This window comes from Plecotus auritus, assembly GCF_963455305.1.
Source record: "Plecotus auritus genome assembly, chromosome: X".
In the NCBI taxonomy this organism is placed as follows: Eukaryota; Metazoa; Chordata; class Mammalia; order Chiroptera; family Vespertilionidae; genus Plecotus; species Plecotus auritus.
Window position 1 is genome coordinate 102240650 of NC_137784.1, and position 24469 is coordinate 102265118.

At 40.5% G+C, this 24469-nt stretch overlaps 1 protein-coding gene across 5 annotated transcripts in view; it reads left to right on the forward strand.

Moving 5' to 3' along the window:
* Nucleotides 1–24469, forward strand: part of GRIA3 (glutamate ionotropic receptor AMPA type subunit 3) — a 383198-nt gene that overhangs the window by 83934 nt on the left and 274795 nt on the right. For all 5 annotated transcript variants that reach the window (XR_013959772.1, XR_013959773.1, XM_080652807.1 and 2 more), the window contains exon 3: nucleotides 22496–22735. Coding sequence is in view for 3 of the 5 variants with exons in the window: in XM_080652807.1 (XP_080508933.1) it covers nucleotides 22496–22735 (240 nt within the window). In the remaining 2 variants the exon portion in view is untranslated. The remainder of the gene's footprint in view (nucleotides 1–22495; nucleotides 22736–24469) is intronic.

Here is a 24469-nt window from a genome sequence, read left to right on the forward strand (position 1 = left end):
TGCATAACCCATGGACACAGACAATAGTGCAGTGAAGGCCTGTAGAGAGGAGAAGAGGGGGAGGTGTGAGAAGGTCAATGAGGGAAAAAGGGGGATATCTATAATACTTTAAACAATAAAGATACTTTTTTAAAAAAGATACCAATGGCATATTTCACATAACTAGAACAAATATTCCAAAAATTTATATGGAACCACGAAAGATGCTGAATAGCAATAGCAATCTTGATAAATAAGAACAAAGTTGGAGGAGTCATGCTACCTGATATCAAACTATACTACAAGGCCATGGTAATCAAAACAGCATGGTATTGGCATAAAAACAGACATATAAATCAATGGAACAGAATAGAGAGCCCAGAAATAAACCCACACCTTTAAAGTCAATTAATATTTGACAAAGGGGGCAAAAACAAATGAGGGGTTAAAGATAGCTTATTCAATAAGTGGTGCTGGGGAAATTGGACAGATACATGCAAAAAAAAAATGAAAATGGACCATCTTCTTACACCACATACACAAACTCAAGTGGATTAAAGACTTAAATGTAAGACTCAAAACCATAAAAATCCTAGAAGAAAACATAGTCAGTAAAATCTCAGATATTTCTTGTAGTAATATTTTTCTGATATATCTCCTTGGACAAGAAAATCAAAAGAAATATAAACAAATGGGACTACATAAAAATAAAAAGTGTTTGCACAGCAGAGGAAACCATCAACAAAATGAAAAGACAACCCACTGAATGGGAGAACATATTTGCTGATACATCTGATAGGGAGTTAATATCTAAATTTATAAATAACATCTAAAACTCAACACCGGAAAAAAAAAAAACAATCCAATTAAACAATAGGCAAAGGATCTGAATAGACAAAGAGGATATACAGAAGGCCCATAGACATATGAAAAGATGCTCAACATCACTCATCATTAGAAAAATGCAAATTAAAACCACAATGAGATATCATCTCAGAACTGTCTTAATGGCCATCATCAATAAATCAACAAACAACAAGTATTGGAAAAACCAAGATGGCGGCACAGGTAAACACCTAAACTGCTGCCTAGCACATCAATTTCAAAACTACAACTAAAAGACAAAAAGGACATTATCCAGAACCACAGGAAGGCTGGCTGAGTGGAAATTCTACAACTAGAAGGAAAGAGAAAAGCACACTGAGACTCACAGGAGCTGCAGAAGGCAGAGGTATGGAGGCGCAAGCTCGGAGAGGGCTGGCAACTGAGTACACAGCTGGCTTTCTCAATCAGGAGGGAGACAAAAGCTCCCAATTGCTCTGAACTCCAGTTCCGGGCGAGACTCTGGGAACCCAGACTCATTCGGGGAGAAACTGGACTGTCTGGCAGCGGACAAAACTCGAGGGCAGCTTTCTCTCAGAGGTGCTTGCAGCAATTACCATGGGACACTGAGACCCAGGGGCCTCTTAGGGCAGGGCTGACAGGAAGCCATTGCTGCCTGCTCTGCCCTGAGACTCTGCCCCATTCAAGCTGAGAACAGAGGCTTTTGCAAGTCTTGTCTCATAAGGGTGTCTCCAGCACAGAAGTTCTCCCAGTGTAGACACAGCTGATCCTCACAGCCAGTTGGCCTGGAGGTAAATTCCTCCCAGTGATACCAACAACAATCAAGGCTTAACTACAACAAGGCTGTACACACAGCCCACAAAGGGGTGCACCAAGAGTGTCCACCTCAGGTAACTGGGGAGGCTGAGCCACTGGGCCCTATAGGACACCTAGCACACAAAGCCACTCTATCAACACAGGGAAGCAGCCAAAATGCGGAGACAAAGAAACAGGTCACAAATTAAATGAATGGAGGAAAGCAAATGACTGGATATAGAGTTCAAAACCACGGTTATACGGTTTTTCAAGAATATCCTAGAAAAGGCCGATAAATTTAGTGAGACCCTCGAGGATATGAAAAAGGACCAACTAGAAATTAAGCATACACTGACTGAAATAAAAAATATTATACAGAGATCTAACAGCAGACTAGAGGATCGCAAGAATCAAGTCAAAGATTTGAAATACAAAAAAGCAAAAAACACCCAACCGGAAAAGCAAAAAAGAATCCAAAAATATGAAGATAGTATAAGGAGCCTCTGGGACAACTTCAAGCATACCGATATCCAAATTATGGGGGTGCCAGAAGAAGAGAGAAAGCAAGATACTGAAAACCTATTTGAAGAAATAATGACAGAAAACTTCCCCCACCTGGTGAAAGAAATAGACTTACAAGTCCAGGAAGTGCAGAGAACCCCAAACAAAAGGAATCCAAAGAGGACCACACCAAGACACATCATAATTAAAATGCCAAGAGCAAAAGACAAAGAGAGAATATTAAAAGCAGCAAGAGAAAAACAGTTAGTTACCTAAAAGGGAGCACCCATATGATTGTCAGATGATTTCTCTACAGAAATTATGCAGGCCAGATAGGAGTGGCAAGAAATATTCAAAGTGATGAATAGCAAGGACCTACAACCAAGATTACTTTACCCAGCAATGCTATCATTCAGAATTGAAGGTCAGATAAAGAGCTTCACAGATAAGAAAAAGCTAGAGTTCATCACTGCCAAACCAGTATTATATGAAATGCTGAAAGGTATTCTTTAAGAAGAGGAAGAAGAAGAAAAAAGTAAAGATAAAAATTATGAACAACAAATACATATCTATCAACAAGTGAATCTAAAAATAAAATATCTGATGAACAGAATAAACTGGTGAATATAATAGAATCAGGGGCATAGAAAGGGAGTGGACTGACAATTCTTGGGGGGAAAAGGGTGTGGGGGTGCGGGAAGAGACTGGAGAAAAATTGTACACCTATGGATGAGGACAGTGGGAGGGAGGTAAGGGCAGAGGGTGGGGTGGGAACCGGGTGGAGGGGAGCTATAGGGGGAAAAAGAGGAACAATTGTAATAATCTGAGCAATAAAGATTTATATAAAAAAAGATTGAGATTTGCTATTGACAAAAACAAAAACAAAAAAAACACAAATATTGACAAGACTGGAGAAAAGGAAACCCTTGTGCACTGTTGGTAGGAATGCAGATTGGTGCAGCCATTGTGGAAAGCAGTATGGAGTTACCTCAAAAAATTAAAAATGGAACTGCCCTATGACCCAGCAATTCCACTTCTGAGAATTTAACTAAAGAAACTTGAAAACATTAATTTGAAAGAATATATGCATCTCTATATTCATTCAGCATTATTTATAACTAGAGGCCTGGTGCACAAATTCGTGCACAGGTTGGGTCCAGCCACCCCCCCAATGGGGGCCAATTGGGCCAGGCCAGCAGGAGGGAGGGGACATGGGATGTTGGCCAACCAGCCCCGCCCCTGATCAGGGTATGGGAGCCAATCGGGGCCAGGCCAGCCAGGGGGAGGGGCCGCAGGCAGCTGGCCAGGTGGCCCCGCCCCCAATTGGGGTGAGGAGGCTTATTGGGGGCAGGACCGGCCGGGGGGAGGGGCCCCCCCATTGGGCCATTGGGCGGCCACAGTGCGCATCATAATGACCAGTCATTCCAGTTGTTCCGACATTCCGGTTGCTTGGCTTTTATATACAGTGTATATTGATAGCCAAAATTTGGAAGCATCCCAAGTGCCCATCAGTAGATGAGTGGATAAGACAGCTATGGTACATTTACACAATGGAATACTACCTGGCCATAAAAAGGAAGAACATTTTACCCTTTGCAACTGTATGGATGGACCTGATGAACGTTATGCTAAGTGAAATAAGCCAGTCAGAGAAAAACAAGTACCATATAAGTTCACTCATATGTGAAATCTAATGAACAAACTGAACTAACAAGCAAAATAGAGACAGACTCATAGATATATAGAGTAGGCTGACAGCTCATGTGTGTGTGAAGGGATTGAGCAAAAGAGACAAAAAAGAAGAGAAAGAACTCATGGACAGGGAAAACAGTGTGGTGACTATGGGGGGTAGAGAGGGTGGATGGAGGTAGAAGAGGATATATGGGGGATAAATGGTGATGGGAAAAAATAATACAATAAAGAACAAAAAGTTGTTTCTAAATTTTAAAAGGAAATCAAAATGCTTTGTAGGTACTCATTGAGAAGCTTTGGTCCTACCCCTATCTTTTCACCTGAGCTCCCTAGTAATGAACAATTTTATTTATTTATTGTGCATTCTTCACTGTTTATTCTTCTGGTATTTTATTTCTTTATGCAAATAAAAAATTAAAATATGTTTTTTTTTCTTACACAAAAAATAGCACCCTATTTAAAAAAGGATGAAATACTACTGTTTGCAGTAACAGAGATGGATCTTGAGAGTATCATACTAAGCTAAATAAGTCAGACAGGAAAGGACAAGAACCGTATGATTTCGCTCATATGTAGAATAAAACAGAAAGCTTTTTATCCATTTTGAGTTTACTTTTGTTTATGATGTAAGTTGGTGGTCTAGGTTAATTTTTTTTCATGTCTAATTTTCCCAACACCATTTATTGAAGACTGTCTTGACTCCATTGTATGTTCTTGGCTCCTTTGTCAAATATTAATTGAGTGTGATGGCTTGGGTTGATTCAAACAAAACAAACAAAACTCAGAGACACTGACAACTGCATGGTGGTTACCAGAGGGGAAGGGGTGTGGGTGAAGGATGAGGAGGGTAAAGGGGGTCAAATATATGGTATCAGAAGGAGACTAAACTTCGGGTGATGACCACACAATGCAATATACTAATGATGTATTATAGAATGGTGCATTTGAGACTTACATAATGATATTAATGTCATCTCAATAAATTTAACTTAAAAAATAAAAATAAACAATGCCAGCACGCAAAAAAAAAAAATAAATTTTAAAAATATAAAGAATATGGCTTTCTAATGCTATTTGGCACTATAACAAACTTGAAGCATTTATCTGTTCATGACAAATCTTAGGGCTGTTTCAAAAGCATCACAAGAGTTTATCACCTTTCTGCCCAGTTTTAGGAATTGTTTCAAGACTGTGACTGGATGGCTGGATCAACTAGTTTTTCAATTAAGAGTTATACTAAATCCCATGTAAAATGAGTTGCAAGTCAAGACAGGCCCCTAACTACTTTTGGTGAGTGATGGAGATACATGGGTGAATGGCAAGACTGGAAAGAATGAAGATTCTGTTGAGTTATTTGGTATGCGGATGATTACTAGGAGTCAAGAACCAATAGTACTAATGACACTCTAATAGTAGCTTTCATCATTTTTCAAATGAGCATTTCATCTATTATTTCCATTTATTCTCAGCACATCCCTGTGAGGTGGGCAGGGCAGATATTAGTTCTGAGAAATAGACCTGAAACCCAGTGAGGTAAGTGGTCCAAGTTCACACACAAAAAATTAGATCTGAACCATATAAAACCCCATTGCAATGCAACAGCACTGAAAATGAATTTTTAAATATTAATAGCAGATACATTTATTAGTTGAGCACAGACTTATATGAGAGTCATAATACACATTGTTGTATGACATTTAATACACAGAACAATGCTATGAGGTAGGTCTATTATCTCAATGGTTATAGATATGGCAATGAGGTTTGGGGAGTTTAAGTAACTAGCCCAACACCAATAATTTGACCTCAAAAATAAATTCCATATCTCTCTGCCTCCATTGCCACAACAAATCTAAACTACTATCATCTCTCACATAGACTATAGGAATAGCATCCCAAATTTTCTCCATGTTTTCATTGCTGCCACTTTAAGTCTACTGTCCAAAGAGTAGCCAGGTAAATCTTTTTTTCTTCATGTTTTAGAGGAATATTCATTTCTTACATTTTCTTTTTATACAATTTAATAGAAATATAATCATTATAGCATGTGCAGTATTATAGTACAATACATAGTACAGTAGTGGTACAGTATGCAATATTTATAGTATGTACACTACACATAGTATATACACAAAATGTGTTGGGTTTCTTTCACGTAGCATACTTATCTTTTTTAAAATATTTTTATTGATTTCAGAGAAGAATGGAGAGGGATAGAGAGATATAAACATCAATGATGAGAGAGAATCATTGATTGGTTGCCTCCTGCACACCCCCTACTTGGGGGGTATTGAGCCCACAATCCAGGCATGTGCCCTTGGCCGGAATCGAACCTGGGACCCTTTAGTCCACAGGCCGATGCTCTATCCACTGAGCCAAACCAGCTAGGGCCACTTAGCATACTTTTAAATTTTTTTATTAAAGTATAGTTGACATATAATATTTTATTTGTTTTAGGCATACAATGTAGTGATTCAACATTTATAAACCTTATGATGTAATCACCACAAGTATAGGACCATCTGTCACTGTCCAAAGTTAATACAATATTATTGACTATATTCTTTGTACCACATTACATTTCCATAGCTTATTTATTTTATAACTAGAACTCAAAACCACAATTAGATACCACCTCACACTTGTCAGAATGGCTGTTATCAAAAAGTTAACAAATAGCAAGTGCTGGTGAGGATGTGGAGAAAAGGGAACTCTCATGCATTGTTGGTGGGATTGTAAATGATGCAGCCACTATGGAAAACAGTATGGAAATTCCTCAAAAAATTACAAATAGAACTACCATACAACCCAGAAATTATACTTCTGGGTATTTATCAGAAGAAAACAAAAACACTAATTCAAAAAGATTTGTGCATCCCTATGTTCATTGCAGCATTATCTACAGTAGCCAAGACATGGATGCAACCTAAGTGTACATCAGTAGCTGATTAGCTCAAGAAGATGTGGTACATATATGCAATTGGATATTATTCAGCCATAAAAAGAATGAAATGTTGACATGTGTGACAATATAGATGGACCTAAATAGAGTGTATTATGCTAAGTGAAATAAGTCTGACAGAGAAAGACAAACACTGTATGATTTCACTTATATGTGGAATCTTTAAAAAAACCACAAAGGAACAAATAAGACAAAAATAGACTTATAGAAACAGAGAACAAACTGATTATTGGCAGAGGGGAGGAGGTTGGGGATGGGTGATGAAGGTGAAGGGGAGTAAAAAGTACAGACCACCAGTTATAAAATAAATAAGCCATGGAGATTTAATGTACAGGTGAAAAAAATATTTTAAATACAAATCAGCACATGGAATACCCATAATCAAAATCCTTCCAAGATTTCCTCCCATGGTTCTCAGAATAAAATCTAAATTCCTTACCAGAGTCCTACAAGTCCTCCATGATTGGGTCCCTGCCATCTACCAGACACATCACACACCCTCCTCCTTACTGGCCACACTCCAGTCAGGCTAGTCTTCTTTCAGTGCTTCAAATGCATCAAATGAGGGAGGACATGGTAATCCCATATTGTAATCACACACTTGTATGATTATTTTATTAATATTTTGCTCACTGCTGTATCCTAGCACCTAGACAGTGTTTGTTACACAGTAGGAACTCAAAGTTTTATTTGATAAATATATTAATTAATGAATAAGCAAAATATTTAAAACTCCTGAGCTCCAATAATTAATTATATTGTCTCGATATAAAAGGGCCTAACAAGTACACCCTTACCCCAACCCATCATAGCACCTCTCTTGCCATTTCTGATACTACTATGGAAGAGTGATTTGCACTTACAGTTGCAAAATGATTTTTACAAAATACATGTGCTCATATGTTAATGCCTGCATTTGCAAGCCATTACACTTAAGTAGGATCAAATGTTGATAATGAGTGTTTACTTTGCCAGCATTTAGATACAGGCCATGTAATTGCAAAAATAACTGGTTAGACTGTTGGAAGGCAGTGTACTCTTGAGAACTGAACAAAATGTTCAAGGGAATTAACCCAAAGATGGTAATTACACCATAGAATCATCAGCTGGAGCATAGAGCTGACACGTTAATTTGAGTCTGGTACATATAAGCATTCACTGTGGTTACTAGAACTCAAGACCAAAGTGTGTTCGGGGGATGGAGAGGATGATCTATATGACCCCAGGGAAGGCATGAGCTAGCTACTACCCAACACCCACCCTGCCGCCTCCATTCTTTATATAATTCTCCCTCTGCTACATTTTCAGGTTAAAAACAAATAGGCAATTTAAGGACAAAGCTATGAAGGTATCTGCTTGTATGGTGAGCTTTGAAGAGTCCAAGGTATTCAACCTTTCTAACTTTCCTACACTAAGATAACTGCTTTGGGATCTTCTAGATATGTATGCATTTTCATAAGGTTAAGGCTTTGTTCTCTGTGGAGAAGAAGTCACCAGGTAACCCTGTCATTCTCAAATGAAGGGTGAGGAAGGCAAAGGCAACAGTGAGTGATGTTGCCCCAAAGGGATATTTGACAATGTTTTGAGGCATTTTGGGTTTCACAACTGAGGAGTGGTGGTGGTGATGTTGGTATATAAGGGGTAGAGTCCAGGGATGCTGCTAAACATCCTACGATACACAGGACAGTCTTTCACAACAAAGAATTATCCAGTCAAAAATGTCACCAGTGCTGGTGGAGGTTGAGCAACCCTGAGCTGATTCATTTGCCAAGATTCATTTATTAGTCCATTAACAACTCATACACATTGCAGAAATGAGATTTGGGATGGGTAGATTTTGATCAGACATTTGGAACAGAAAGGAAGAAGAGTAATCAGGTAGCCATGCCAACAATAGATTAGGGAAAAGACTAGAAGCCGGTGACCAGTTAAGAGACTACTCTCATAGTCTAAGAGAGAAGGAATGAGAACCTGAACTGAAAGTGAATAGGAAATAGATACCCCAGATGCTGTTGTGGTAGAATTGATGAAGCATCACAAAACAATGATACAAGGGAATGAGGCAGAAAGAGAAGGCAAAGATGACCCTTAAGACTCTAACTTGGGGGATGGGAAGAGGAGTAATACATTAGGAAAAACAGGGAAAAGAGGAATAGATCCACGCGTGGGGAATGGGAGTGGAGAAATAATATGCTGAATGTGTGATGCCATGAAGGCCTCCAGGTGAGGCTGTTTTATGGGCAGTTAGAAAGGTGGATCTGGAACTCAAGAGTGTGTCTGAAGCTAGCGGTTTCTACATGAAACTCATCCTGCTTGGCACAGACCAGGAGCTCCATAAATATTTGTTAAATAAAAAAAAAAAATACTGTAAGAAGAAAATAAGGCCAAGGACAAAATCTCTGGGCACATCTCCATCAAAGGAGTGGACCAAGAGGAAACTGAAAAGGAGCATTTAGGGAGTTAGAACCAGCATGGTTTAGTGGTCTCGAAATAAGAGAGGAGAGTTTAAGAGGGGGAGGATTTGGCCAACGATATCAAATGCCCCTCAGCAGTCAAGTTGAATCATGTCACTGAATAGAGTTGGACTTGGCAGTGAGCAGGTCATCATCAAACCTGAGAAAGCAGGTTCAGTAGAGTAATAGGAGAAAAAACTAGGTTGCAGATGTAGATGGCTGCAAGGTCCTCATCATCCCATCATTAGTGATTGTGGTAAAGAAGGAGTTAGAATGATAGCTTATGAAGGTGGCAGGGATTTAGGGAGCAGTGGAATCTTTTAGCAGAATTTTAGCCTGATAGGAAGAAGACAGCATAGAGACACTAAAGGCACAAACCTGAATAGCTAATAGTCACTATGTATTTCCTGAGCACGTCAAATGTATGTATTTTTAAGCTCCCTATATAACTAAGCTGAGGTCATGCGGAATTGGAATTTGATGTATCATGTGGCATTCTAGAGGCCCAGTAAGTAAAGTTAGGTTTAATTTAAGAAAGAGCTCCCTAACCATCAGAGCTTCCTTGCAAGGGAAGGACTGCTTCTGGGTACTGAGCTCCATTGTCACTGGAAGTATTCAAGGAGAGGCAATATGACCTCACAAGAGGTGGCTCCTATACTGAATGAGAAGTTGAACTAGATTGTTAGGGTCCAAACTTTTAGACTTCTCAGATGAGTAATGTTATAAGGAGGAAAAAATGGTAAGTGGAATGTAGATTGATTTAGAGAGTTACCAACTCTAAAATGTTGCTACGTTAAGTATATTAGTTTTCTATTTACTATTCTAACAAATTACCACAAATTGAGTGCCTTAAAACAACACGTTTATTATCTTCCAGTTCTGTAGGTCAGAAGTCTGGTAGGGGTCTCACTGTGTTAAAATCAAAGTGCCAGCACACCTGTGTTCCTGTCTGAAGGCTGTAATAGAGGCAAAATTCATTTTCTTGCCTTTCCCAACTTCTAGAGGCCACTCACTTTCCTTAGCTCATAGCCTCCTCCACCTTCAAAGCTAACACTGGCTGGTCAAGTTTTTCTCATATCTCATCACTCTGATACTGTATCTTAATTCCATCCGCAGCCTTAATTTCCCTTTACTATAACCTAATTCACAGATTTGGGGATTAAGACATGGGCATGTTATTTTGGGATATATATATATATATCCTAAAGGTCAGTGCACGAAATTCATGCATGGGGGTGGGGGGGGGTATCCCTCAGTCCAGCCTGCACCCTCTCCAATCTGGGACTCCTTGGGGGATGTCGGACTGCCGGTTTAGTCTCTCTCACAATCCGGGACTGCTGGCTCCCAACAACTCACCTGCCTGATTGCCCCTAACCGCTTCTGCCTGCCAGCCTGATCACCCCCTAACCACTCCCCTGCCAGCTTGATCGACGTCTAACTGCTCCCCTGCTGGCCCGATCACCCCAACCGCCCTCCGCTGCTGGCCTGGTTGCCCCTAACTGCCATCCCCTGCAGGCCTGGTTGCCCCCAACTGCCCTCCCCTGCAGGGCCGGTCACCCTTAACTGCCCTCCCCTGCTGGCCCAATCGCCCCCAACTGCCCTCCCCTGCAGGCCTGGTCCCCCCCAACTGCCCTCTCCTGCAGGCCTGGTCACCCACAACTGCCCTCTCCTGCAGGCCTGCCCCCCCCAACTGCCCTCCCCTGCAGGCCCGGTCGCCTCCAACTGCCCTCCCCTGCCAGCCTGGTCACCCCCAACTGCCCTCCCCTGCTGGCCTGGTTTCCCCTAATGTCCTCCCTTGCAGGCCTGGTCCCCCCCAACTGCCCTCTCTCCCCTACAGGCCCAGTCGCCTCCAACTGCCCTCCCCTGCTGGCCTGGTTGCCCCCAACTGCCCTCCCCTGCAGGCCTGGTCACCCCCAACTGCCCTCCCCTGCTGGCCTGATTGCCCACAACTGCCCTCCCCTGCTGGCCATTTTGTGGTGGCCATCTTGTGACCACATGGGAGTGGCCATCTTGTGCAAGCATGTGCCAGTCAATTTACATATTCCCTCTTTATTAGATAGGATATATATATATATAGGGGGTGATCAGGCTGGCAGGCAGAAGTGGTTAGGGGCAAGCAGGTAGGTGAGTTGTTGGGAGCCAGCAGTCCCAGATTGTGAGAGAGACTGTATATCCTATCTAATAAAGAGGGGATATGCTAATTGACCATCACTCCATCACAAAGATGGCTGCACCCACAGCTGAGACCAAGTTCCCATAAGGAGCCTTAACTAGCAATCAGCAGGGACCTGAGGCTATGCCCTCCCCCGCCCCCCATGGGGCTTGATGGGGGACCTCAAGGTGCGCTTCCCATCCTGGTGCTGGGCTAGGGGACCTCAGGCTGCTCCCCCCATCTCAGCGCCAGGCCAGGGGACCTCAGGCCGCGCCCCCCACCAGGTGAGGACTTCAGGCCGCACCCCCCACCTGGCAGGGCTTGACAGGGGACCTCAAGGTGCACTTCCCATCCTGGTGCTGGGCTAGGGGACCTCAGGCTGCTTCCCCTGCCCCAGCGCCATGCCAGGAGACCTCAGGCTGCACCCCCCACCAGGTGGGGCTTGACAGGGAACTTCAGGTCATGCCCTCCACCCTGGCACCAGGCCGGGGGACCTCAGACTGCACCCCCCACCCACCAGGGCTTGACAGGTGACCTCAGGCCGTGCCCCCTGCCCCAGCACTGGGCCAGGGGACCTAAGGCTGCGCCTCCCTGCCTGGCTGGGCTTGACAGGGGACCTCAGGCCGTGCCCCCCACCCAGCGGGGCTTGATGGGGGACCTCAAGGTGCACCCCCAGTGCTGGGTCGGGGGACCTCAGGCCATGCCCCCCACCCAGCAGGGCTTGATGGGGGACCTGAGGCTGCGCCCCCCTGCTGGTGGGGCTTGACAGGGGACCTGAGGCTGCACCCCGCCTCCCGGTGCTGGGCCGGGGGACCTGAGGCTGCACCCCCCCACCTGGCGGGGCTTGACGGTGGACCTCAGGCCATTCCCCCCACCTAGCAGGGCTTGACAGGGGATCTCAGGCAGTGTCCCCCACCTGGCGGGGCTTGATGGGAGACATCAAGGCACTCCCCCCACCCAGGTCTGGGCCGGGGGACCTCAGGCCATGCCCCCCATCCTGGAGCTGGGCCAGGGGACCTGAGGCTACACCCCTACCCGGCAGGGCTTGACAAGGGTGGGACTGGCCAGGTCTGGATCTAGCCCAATGGGGAGGGGGCAGCCGGGTCTAGGTCTCAAGCGATTTTGAGATGCATGTGATAGGCGGGGACTTGACTGTAGGTCCTGTGGTGAGCCCCAGACTCTGACAGGAGGAAGGTTTTCATATACATTTTACTAATTTTCTTTCATCTCTAACACTTCTATTATAGAGAAAGTGCAAATAGCAATATTAAATTATTTCCTGTAATTAATCCCCTTTTAATGTGCACGAATTTTGTGCACCAGGTCACTAGTGTGTGTGTGTATATATATATATATATATATATATATATATAGTAGCATAACTCATTTCATTGCTCTTTGCTAATTGCACTTCATAAATGTTATGTTTTTTATAAATTGAAGGCAAGACCCTCCACCAGCAAAAAGATTCAACCAACTTTTTTGTGATGGTCTGGAACTGATGATATATAATTTATGTAATTTATCATCCACATCATTGTTTTAGAACAAAAAGGACCCTACATGCAATGCTAGAAAATAGAAATTATATAGAGAAAAGAATTGTCCTTTCTAAAAAAAAAATTTAAACACACACACACACAAACAACAACAAAAACAGTTGTCAATCTTACACCAACATATACACACATATATGCATATTTCACCAGACTGAAAACTTCACCATGGACAAACACCACAGCTTTAGAATGCATTGGATTACATGTTCTTTTAGGGACCTTCCCAGTTCTAAGCTTCTTTGAGCCCCTGGAATTCCCTCTACTGTGGTATTACCTGGAAAACCTTCTTGTGATATATTTCTATTTGTTCCCTCATAGCTATATTTTTCTTTTTCCTGCTTGCTTCAAGTGTGATCATTAAGTCAGCAAGAGACTTCAGTTTCTCTTTTTCTCCTGATTCAAAAGGCTATGAAAAGTGTCCTGTAAATAATATGCAGTATTGTTATTCTGATCATTGGGGTAATCGAGTTGCTTGACATTTCTGTAATGATGCCTTTTGGAATATGAGTGGTGTAATTAGCTGCCATACTGTACATTAACAATACCTCTCCTGACCCTACAGACTTGGTAACTATAAATAAAAGTGAGACAGCTGGCTCCAGCCTTGCTTGTCACTCACCATTGAAGGGAAAGCTGCCAGAGAGCTACACTAAAGTTCCCAGGAACTGAGGATGTAGTCAGAAATGACATCTTCAATGAGAAGAACTTGGTGCTTTGCTAGAGGAAAGGCACTCTTAGGAAACAGACAACCAAGATATTTTATACTGGGAAAGTACAGAGGCCCCAAGTGGGGACAATATTTTATCAGCAGGAAGGCATTACTTAGGGGACAGCAGCACATTCTCAACCAAACTACCAGTTTCTTTTTAAAAATATATATATTTTATTGATTTTTTACAGAGAGTAAGGGAGATGGATAGAGAGTTAGAAACATCTATGAGACAGAAACATCAATCAGCTGCCTCCTGCACAGCTCCTACTGGGGATGTGCCCCCAACTAAGGTACATGCCCTTGAGGGGAATCAAACCTGGGACCTTTCAGTCCACAGGCAGACACTCTATCCACTGAGCCAAACCGGTTAGGGTTACAAGAGTTTCTTTCTTAACCCATTACTACCCATGAATGAGAATAGGAAATAGCACTGAAGAACTGTATAGGGAAAGTGAAAGAGAAGAAAATCTGTGCTACCTGGGTACTCAGTGTGAGGTCCAGGGCAGTGGTTACTGTGAGCAGGGTAACCTGAAGTGATTAACAGAAGACAAAATATGCAAAACAAGGTGGCAAGAGGAAAGAAATAGAGAACTATTTAGCAGCCAAGTTGTAGGAAGGCATTGTGCTGAGTATTTCCATGTACCATTTAATTTATTGTTCGCCTTACAACAATAACCAAAAGCAACACTTATAACTTAAGACACACTTTATATTTTATTTATCATTTATTATTGTCTTTCTCCCTTGCTAGTATATAAGTTCCAAGAGGACAGGATCTTTTTTCTCTCCTGTATCTCAAAATACCTGTAACAGTGCCTGGCACATAGTGGATGTTCAATAAATATTTGTAGCATGAGTAAATAGCTAGCATTAATTGAGTATCAATTATGTGCCAGGCACTGTTAGAGATGTTTCCCATGAATGAACTCATTTTTACTTTCACAACCAATGCTGAGACAGGCATAATTATCCCAATTTTATAGATGAAGAAACTGGGTCAAAAGCATAGAGATATTAAGTAATTTGCCTTACAAATGATAGATTCAGGATTTCAACCTATATGTTCTAATTCCAGAACCTCTCTACTTAATTACTATCCTATACTGAGGCTCAGACAGGTTAACTTGCACAAAGTCATGCAGCTTAAAACTGGAATAACCATGAACTGTTTCCCTTTTCTCTGCATTTTGAGGCTTCATAAGATTGCCAAAATAACTTTTTCTTCCAGGATCATTTTACCAAGGACTAGTCTTCTGAGATAAATAAATGGATGTGGCTCACTAAGGATTCACATTAAGGTAACAGACATTGCCCAAAAGTATCATGAGTCCCCAAAAATCACAAATCTGCCACCTGATCTCATTGTTGGTATTTGGAGCTGTGGAAGGTGAGGGAAGCAGCTGGTAGATGAGTCATGGGAAACCCCTGGTGGATCCATCTCTGCTGAGAGCTAGGAATGTAAGTCACTTTCATGCTTGTCAAATCCTGACCCATTCTGCCCTAGATAGCTCTGGAGTAGGCATGCAGTAGAGATGCTGATAAAGCACTTCTAAGTGACTGGTTCATAATTCATTACATGACCTTGTGCAAGACACTTCCTCCTTTGTGTCACAGTTTCATTATGATAGGGAGGCATAAGTGGAACTCTGTTAAATCAGAAGAGCTCAACTTGATCTCTTCTATATTGAACTTTTCCACATAAAATTGTATTTGGAGAAAGGATTTCACACTAAAGACTATGCTTGAAAACCACTGAATAGTCTTTTAAGTTCCTTATAGCTCAAACATTCTAAGAATCTAATAACATAGACACTCTTCTTTTGATCAGCTCAGTGTTCCATTCAGCCTTACTTTCTGCAGCCAGGAATGAGCCCAGGGATCCACTAGAAGAGGCCATTCCCAGGCCCCCTATCCCCCAGCTTCTCTCAGAGGTTATTAACCTTGTCCTCATATGGAAGTTGCCTTTCCCACTGGGCCTTCTACTATCATTCCCTGTAAATTTTAAGGTACAGCAAGGGTAACTATGCACAATAGTATTTGTAGGGCAGCTGTGCCTGTTTCATATGAAGGAAATAAAACATTTACTGATTTTCTCCTAACACTCTTCTTGTTGATGTGCAGCACCGTGCATCTGCCCGTTGGACCAAAGTAGCCTGAGGATTGCTGCTGATCTAAAATATCCCTAAATCACTTGCCTGAGCCACAACCAAAGCTGTAAACTTAGTTTGGAATTTTGTATTTTCACTGGCTTCCTTCACACCTGCTCACTCACACATTTTTATAAGGTCTTCCTTTGTCTCATTCTGCTTGCCATCATACACAAGCCTAACAATTTCACTGGGTGCTCCTTTCTGGAGTCTGCGTTTCAACTATACAATATGATTCCCTTCTTACAAAGTTTTCAAACAAGCAAAAGTAACATCATATTGTTTAGGTGTGTGTGTTTGTATATTTTAAAAGACCAAGTAATAATAAATACAAAATTCATAGTAGCTACCTTGAAGGGAGGAAGGGATCAAAACAGAGAGATATAATAGAGGAGGGAGACATAGGTAAAAATAAGTTATCGGTAATAATGTTATAGTTCTCAGAGCTGCATGACAGTTTTATGGGTGTTTGCTGTATTTTAAAAATAGAAAAATAAATGTAATAAATAAAAAATGAAAGGTTCATATGTGAGCTAGTAATGATTAATTAATTCTGTACCCCTGAGTTTCAGAAACAATGATTATAAGAGCAATACAAGATTTTTTTTATTAACCGGTATCTTACCACCATAACATTCTTACTTTTTTTTATAATTCTTTATTGTTCAAAGTATTGCATATGTTCCTTTTTTTCCCCATTGACCCACTCCAGCCTGCTCCCACCTCCCCCAACCCCATTCCAGGCCTTCAGCACCCTATTGTCTGTGTCCATGGGTTATGCATATTTGCATGCATGGTCTTTGGTTGATTACCTCCCTCCCACCCACCCTCCCCCACCTTCCCTCTGAGATTCTACACTCTGTTCCATGCTTCCATGTCTCTGGATCCACTCTGTTCATCAGTTTATTTTGTTACTTAGATTCCACATATGAGTGCAATCATGTGATACTTGTCTTTCTCTGACTGACTTATTTCACTTAGCATGATACTATCCAGGTCCCTCCATGTTGTCTCAAAGGGTAGGAGATTCTTCTTTTTTACTGCTGCATAGTAATCTATAATATAAATGTACCACAGCTTTCTTATCCACTCATCTATTGATGGGCACTTGGGTTGTTTCTAGATCTTAGCAATTGTAAATTGTGCTGCTATGAACAAAGGGATGCATACATTCTTTCTGATTGGTGCTTTGAGTTTCGTAGGATATATTCCTAGAAGTGGGATCACTGGGTCAAATGGCAGTTCAATATTTAACTTTTTGAGGCAACTCTACACTGTTTTCCATAATGGTTGCATCAGTCTGCATTCCTACCAGCAGTGTACTAGGGTTCCCTTTCCTCCACATCCTCAACAGCACTTGTCATTTGTTAATTTGTTGATGATAGCCATTCTGACAGGTATGAGGTGTAAACTCATTGTCGTTTTAATTTGCATCTCTCTGATGATCAGTGACTTTGAGCATTTTTTCATATGTCTCTTGACCATCTCTATGTCCTCTTTGGAGAAATGTCTATTAAGGTCCTTTGCCCATTTTTTAATTGGATTGTTTGTCTTCCTTTTGTTAAGTTGTATGAGTTCCTTATATATTTTGGATATTAACCCTTTATCAGATGTATCATTGCCAAATACGTTCTCCCATACGGTGGGATCACTTTTCATTTTGTTGATGGTTTCTTTTGCTCTGAAGAAGCTTTTTATTTTGATGTAGTCCCATTTGTTTATTTTCTCCTTAGTTTCCTTTACCTTAGGAGATATATCTATAAACATATTGCTACAAGAGTTGTCTGAGATTTTGCTGCCTATGCTTTCTTCTAGGATTTTTATGGCTTCACGACTTACATTTAAGTCTTTTATCCATTTTGGGTTTATTCTTGTGTATGGTATAAGTTGGTGGTCTAGTTTCATTGTTTTGCATGTATCTGTCCAATTTTCCTAACACCATTTATTGAAGAGACTGTCTTGACTCCACTGTATGCTCTTGCCTCCTTTGTCAAATATTAATTGAGCATAATGGCTTGGGTCAATTTCTGAGTTCTCTGTTCTGTTCCATTGATCTATATGCCTGTTCTTGTGCCAATACCAGGCTGTTTTGATTACGGTGGCTTTGCATATGGTATTGTGATTCCTCCAACTTTAAATCTGGTATTGTGATTCCTCCAACTTTGTTTTTCTTTCTTAAGATCGCTACAGCTATTTGGGGTCTTTTTTGATTCCATATACATTTTTGGAGTGTTTTTACTAGCTCTGTGAAATATGCTCTTGGTATTTTAATAGGGATTGCATTGAATCTGTAGATTGCTTTGGGTAGCATGGACATTTTAATGATGTTGATGCTGCCAATCCATGAGCCTGGTATATTCTTCCACTTGTTTATATCTTCCTCTATCTCTTTTTTTCAACATCCTGTAGTTTTCAAGTATAGGTCTTTTGCCTCCTTGGTTAAGTTTATTCCTAAGTATCTTAATTTTTTTTTGTTGCAATGGCAAATGGGATTGTTTGGTTAGTTTCTCTTTCTGAGAATTAATTATTGGTGTATAAAAAAACCATCAATTTTTGGGGTGTTGATTTTGTATCCTGCTACATTGACAAATTCATTTATTAAATCTAATAGTTTTTTGGTGGAGTCTTTAGGGTTTTCTATGTACAATATCATGTCATCTGCGAATAATGAGAGTTTTACTTTCTCCTTTCCAATTGGATGCCTTTTATTTCTTCTTGTTGTCTGATCACTGTAGCTAGGACTTCTAATTCTACATTGATTAAGAGTGGTGAAAGCAGATATCTCTGTCTTGTTCCTGTTCTTAGGGAAATCGTTTTAGATCTTGCCCATTGAGTATGATGTTTGCTGATAGTCTGTCATATATGGCCTTTATCATGTTGAGATATGTTCCCTTTATTCCCACTCTGCTGAGAGCTTTTATAAAAAAAAAATCCTTACTTTTATTTTTTGTTTTTTACAATGCATCAAGAGCTTTTTGAAACTCTAAGTGCATCATAGCTATAGGTTTTCTCTCTCCAACTTTATTTCCCCCTCAATTATTGTTCATAGTTTAGACAGGTTAGGTTCTCCTTGTTGAAAATAAGTTGTATTTCCCCATGAGGCTATTTGTATAGGGATCACGGGTCCTCATCTTTCTCTTGGGCCCTGCAGGCTAGTAGATATGGGTCTAAAAATTACTGGCTGCCTCCTAAATCATTTGGGGGGAAGGGTCATGACTGCTTGTTCCAGTTTTCCAGCCCCATGGTCAGTAAAAAGGACAGGTTCTTTCTAAGGTTGCCAGATAACATTCAGGATCCTCAGTTAAATTTAAATTTCAAATAAATAATTTTTAATATATGTATGATTTGAGGCTTACTTATACTAGAACTAATTTATCTGAAAATCAAATTTAATTGGACATCCTATATTTTTATTTGCTAAACCTGAAAACTCTATCTCATTTGGGCCAATAATTACTCTTCAATGTTATTCATTATTGGTTTTGGGACCCAAGAAGTGTGAGTCGGGCAGACTCAGGTTCAAATCCTGGATTCTCCACACAAGAGATGGAATACTTTTTTTGTCTCAGAATTCTTATCTATGAAATAGAAATAGTAGCACTACCTCATGAGATTGTTGGAAATATCAAATGAGATAATATTTGTATAGTACTTAGCACAGTGCCTGGTATTACTAAGCACTCTATGGCTGTTATTATTGTCAGTTTTATACAGAACATTATGTAAGCTGGTCAAGATTTGACCTGGTACTGAAAAACTCTCCATATACAGGGTTAATTTGGGAATGAGGCTCTCCCTAGTATCTCTTTTGGTGATGACCAAGGCAAAGTGGCATCTAGCCACTTCCTTTTTGTTTCTGAATATTCCTTTGTGAGGGGCCCCAGATTCATTCTCCAGTTGGCTTTCTCCTTTTAATATAAATATTTTTGTGCATGTGTTTTGGGGGGTCACCTAGAATTCCTCAAGTTAGAGGTCATTATCTTCCCTGATGCAAATACTTCAGTTACTGATAATCACATTTGAAACGCTACCCTCAAGCCAATGACTAATGAATTTGGCTGATAAAAGGAAGCATCCCTAATCAATATAAGTCTACATCAGAATAAAAAGCTTTTGCACAGCGAAAGAAACCATCAACAAAACAACAAGAAACCCACTGCATGGGAGAACATACAGTATTTGCCAATGTTATCACCGATAAGGGTTTAATCTCCAACATTTACAGGGAACTCATACAACTTAACAAAAGGGCAATGGACCTAAATAGATACTTTTCAAAAGAGGACAAAAGAAGCGCAAGAGACATATGAAAATATGGTCAAAGTCACTAATCACCCAAGAGATGCAAATAAAAACCACAATGAGATATCACCTCAGACCTGTCAGAATGGCTATCATCAACAAATCAACAAAGGACAAGTGCTGGGGAGGATGTGGAGAAAAAGGAACCCCCATGCACTGCTGGTGGGAATGCAGACTGGTGCAGCCACTGTGAAGAACAGTATGGCGTTTCCTCAAAAAGAAAACTAAAAAATGGAACTTCCATTTGACCCAGTGATCCCATTTCTAGGAATATATCCCAAGAAACTAGAAACACTAATCAGAAAGGATATATGTACCCCTATGTTCATAGTGGCACAATTTACCATAGCTAAGATTTGGAAACAGCCTAAGTGCCCATCAGCAGATGAGTGGATTAAAAAACTATGGTACATCTACACAATGGAATACTACACTGCAGTAAAAAAGAAGGAATTCTTACCATTTACAACAGCATGGATGGAACTGGAGAGCATTATGCTAAGTGAAATAAGCCAGTCAGAGAAAGATAAATATCACATGATCTCACTCATTTATGGAATATAATGGACAACATAAACTGTTGAACAAAAACAGATCCAGAGACAGAGAAGCATCGATCAGACCATCAAACCTCAAAGGGAAGGTAGGGGAGGGTGGGGGTAAGGGGGACAGATCAACCAAAGAACTTGTATGCATGCATATAAGCCTAACCAATGGACACAGACACCAGCGGGATGAGGGCATGAGTGGGGGGGAGAGGGGAGCAATGGGGTGATAAGGACATATATGTAACACCATAATCAATAAAGAAAAAAATTTTATTAAGTTTAAATGGAATGCATGGAAAGCAAGATACCACAGATACTGAGAAGTCTCTGATTCTCAAAGGAGATCAAGAAATGAATTAAATTGGTTTTCTATTTGCCTTTATCCTAACTTCAATGCCTTCCTTTTTTTGGTGCACAATGGCTTAACTGTTTCTCCCCTCAGGGAGGTCTTCAGATTCTTTATATTCTCTTCTCTGGCCCACCCATCCCCATCAAAATTTACCCATCTGATTTACCACTCCTCCTAGCATCTAATCAGACATTATTTCATCTTAACATGCTAATGGGTTTAAAAGATTCTATTGAATCCTCCTCCCAAGCCACAGGCTTTTTTCAACACCTAAACCTGAAGAAGTAAGCTTTGCAGTGGCTTCTTAGCAGATAAGGGAGACCATGCAGAAACCATTAAATCACACCACGTTATCTTCCTGTTCTGTCTGCTTCACATGAATAGAAGGAAGCAGTAGTGCAGGTAATCTAAAGATCATTTCCACTTGGTTTGGGAATGCACCACACGGTGTTGTTGTAGTTGATTTGCTTTGCTAATTATGTTCTACTTAAACTAATATTGAAATTGGTTCACATTTTTTTTTAAGTTCATCTGGGCCGAAGAGGAAAGAGATGGTGGTATGGTACACTTTGAAATGAAATAAAGCTTACCACAATTATGAAGAGGACATGAAAGCTCTGAATGTGGGCTAATAAATCTAGAAGAAAAATGCAAAAGGATCAAGATAGCACTTTGCCAATTACACATGAGCAGAATAGGTCCACCTACCTCATATGATTCACTGGGTACTGGAAGGCCAGTCTTCCCAATGACCTGCCCAGAATCTGAAATCCTCTGTATCAGGAACCTAAATTAAGGGTATTAGTCATAATATAACTATAATTAAATCATTATGTGACCTAAGAGGATCAACCCATTTCCTAGCAGACACATTAGCAGTTTGTCTGACTAAATCATCAGTCATTATTGTCATGTAGTAGAAAATGCAATGAAAGGGTAAGACCCAAGATAGTTGTGCTTTGATGGGAGTATGGGTATACTATGAGGTCTCTAGGCAGCTATGGTGGAAGTATGAGAGCATCAAGTTCCTTGGAGGTTAGCTGTGAGGGTTGCTAAAAGAGGGTAAAACAACCTTCACCTTTTCTCAGATTTTCTTAGTTTCCTTCTTATGGTAGATATAAAGTACTTGGAACTGGCCCTGGCCAGGTGGCTCAGCTGACTGGAGTATCATTCCATGCAACAAAGGGTTGTGGGTTTGATTCCCAGTCAGGGCACAGGTTTGATCAGGGCATGTAAGGGAGGCAACTGATCCATGTTTTTCTCTCTCTAAGAGAAAGAGAGAGAGGGAATATTCAACTGGATCAAATAAATTCTTCCCATCCTTACTCTTCTTCTGCTGTGCAACTGAGCTTTTAAGGGATTCTAGAGATTTCAGAGATCTTGGTTTTCTTTTAAGGCATGTCATTTAGAGCCAAAACCTAACTGTACATTGTATTTCCAACCCTATAAGTTGCAGCAAGGGACCATGGTGCTATTGAAATTTCTCTTTTTCTCATTGCAGTCTGCTCCCAGTTCTCGAGAGGGGTGTATGCCATCTTTGGATTCTATGACCAGATGTCAATGAACACTCTGACCTCCTTCTGTGGGGCCCTGCACACATCTTTTGTCACGCCCAGCTTCCCCACTGATGCAGATGTGCAGTTTGTCATCCAGATGCGCCCAGCCTTGAAGGGTGTTATTCTGAGTCTTCTGGGTCACTACAAGTGGGAGAAGTTTGTGTATCTCTATGACACAGAAAGAGGTAAGAAGAGGCAATCAAATCTCCTCTTTGAATATTCATATTGTTAATATTCATATTAACAGTGGTGTTTAACCTTACTCAACTCATGTTTGTTCCTTTTACATTTAATAAAATCTAATACTCTTTTAAAATTATATTTAAAATTCAAAGTGAATTGAACATTAACACCAAAAATTTGAAGCAATGGTAACTTTAGAATCTAATTTTCAAACTATATATGTCCTCCTACCCCTGACTCTGAAAAGGGTTAAGGATACCCTCCTGGTTGAGTCACTATTGTTGAAAAAGAGCCCCCCCTCCCAAAAAAAATTTTTTCCTGGTCTAAAATGCACAAAGTTAAAGCTGCTTAGTCTAAAATAGAGAAAGGCCTGATCTGGAAAGTTATATATAATTAATCCTATCAAAGACTATAATTAACCCCATTTCATAGATGAGAAAACTAGAGCCCAAAGAAAAAAAGTGCTTTGTTTTCCTTTTTTTATATGTCTTTAATTCTTTAAAATTAATTCTACCTTATTCACAATCAGATAAATGTGAGAAAAAGTGCTCTTTCACACAAAAAGCTTAACCACAGAACTGAGACTGGTGTCAATATTTCCTGCATCCAGGGCTTGTTCCATCAGATCATATTAGTTCTTCAGATTATAGAGCCTCAACAATGATCTGATGGAAATAATGAGTGGAGATTGGCTAATCTGGGTTTTGGGAATGTGTGTATATATATATATATATATATATATATATATATATATATATATACATATATATATATATATATATATATATATATATATATATATATTTGATTTTTTTACAGAAAGGAAGGGGGAGGGATAGAGAGTCAGAAACATCTATGAGAGAGAAACATGAATCAGCTGCCTCCTACACACCCACTACTGGGGATGTGCCCGCAACCAAGGTACATGCCCTTGACTGGAATAAAACCTGGGACCCTTCAGTCCACAGACTGACGCTCTATCCACTGGGCCAAACCGGTTAGGGCGGGAATTTTTTTTTTAATAGTGAAGTAATATATTGAGGACATATTATATTGAAACAGTTTTAGAAATTAGGGATCTGATCTTAAATAGTATACAATTAGGTGTATACTACTATATAATTCAACTAAACAAACTCCTCTAAAACTCAGTTATTTTTGAGGGGTTTCTCAGTAAAACCAGCAGATCCTATCACCATGAGATTCCAAATGACAATGTTACTTTGTTTGCCTGTATCCCTGATTATAGCCTGGGAATTGTTCTCTCTGACTCCAGGTTTTCTGACTCAGAGAAGGAAGGAGCAAATGGAAGGCCTGCCTGCCTGCCTTAGGGGTCCCTGGAAAGGATATTCTTCTAGATAACTTAATTTGAAGGGCAATTTTGTTTTGGGGAACCCAGAGCACTTTTCACTTCACTCATTTTGATGTGCCATCAAACCCTGTCAGGAAATACTACTAATAAGAACTGTATTTGTCTGTGGTACATGCCTCCGAAATTACCAAATTTCATGAATCTGAAGCAGAGACTAGGGTTACAGTCCAAGCTTTGCCACTAACTAGCTCTCTTGGCCTTGGTCTCCTCACCAATGGTGTGTTCCTTCTTAATGTAATATAATATTCTATGACTATTTTGAGATAGTATATTAGACACATGACACTTTATATCTCGCTACTAATCCTAACTTATAAATTATCCATTACTCAACCAATTCTACAAGCTGTTATCAACCCACAAT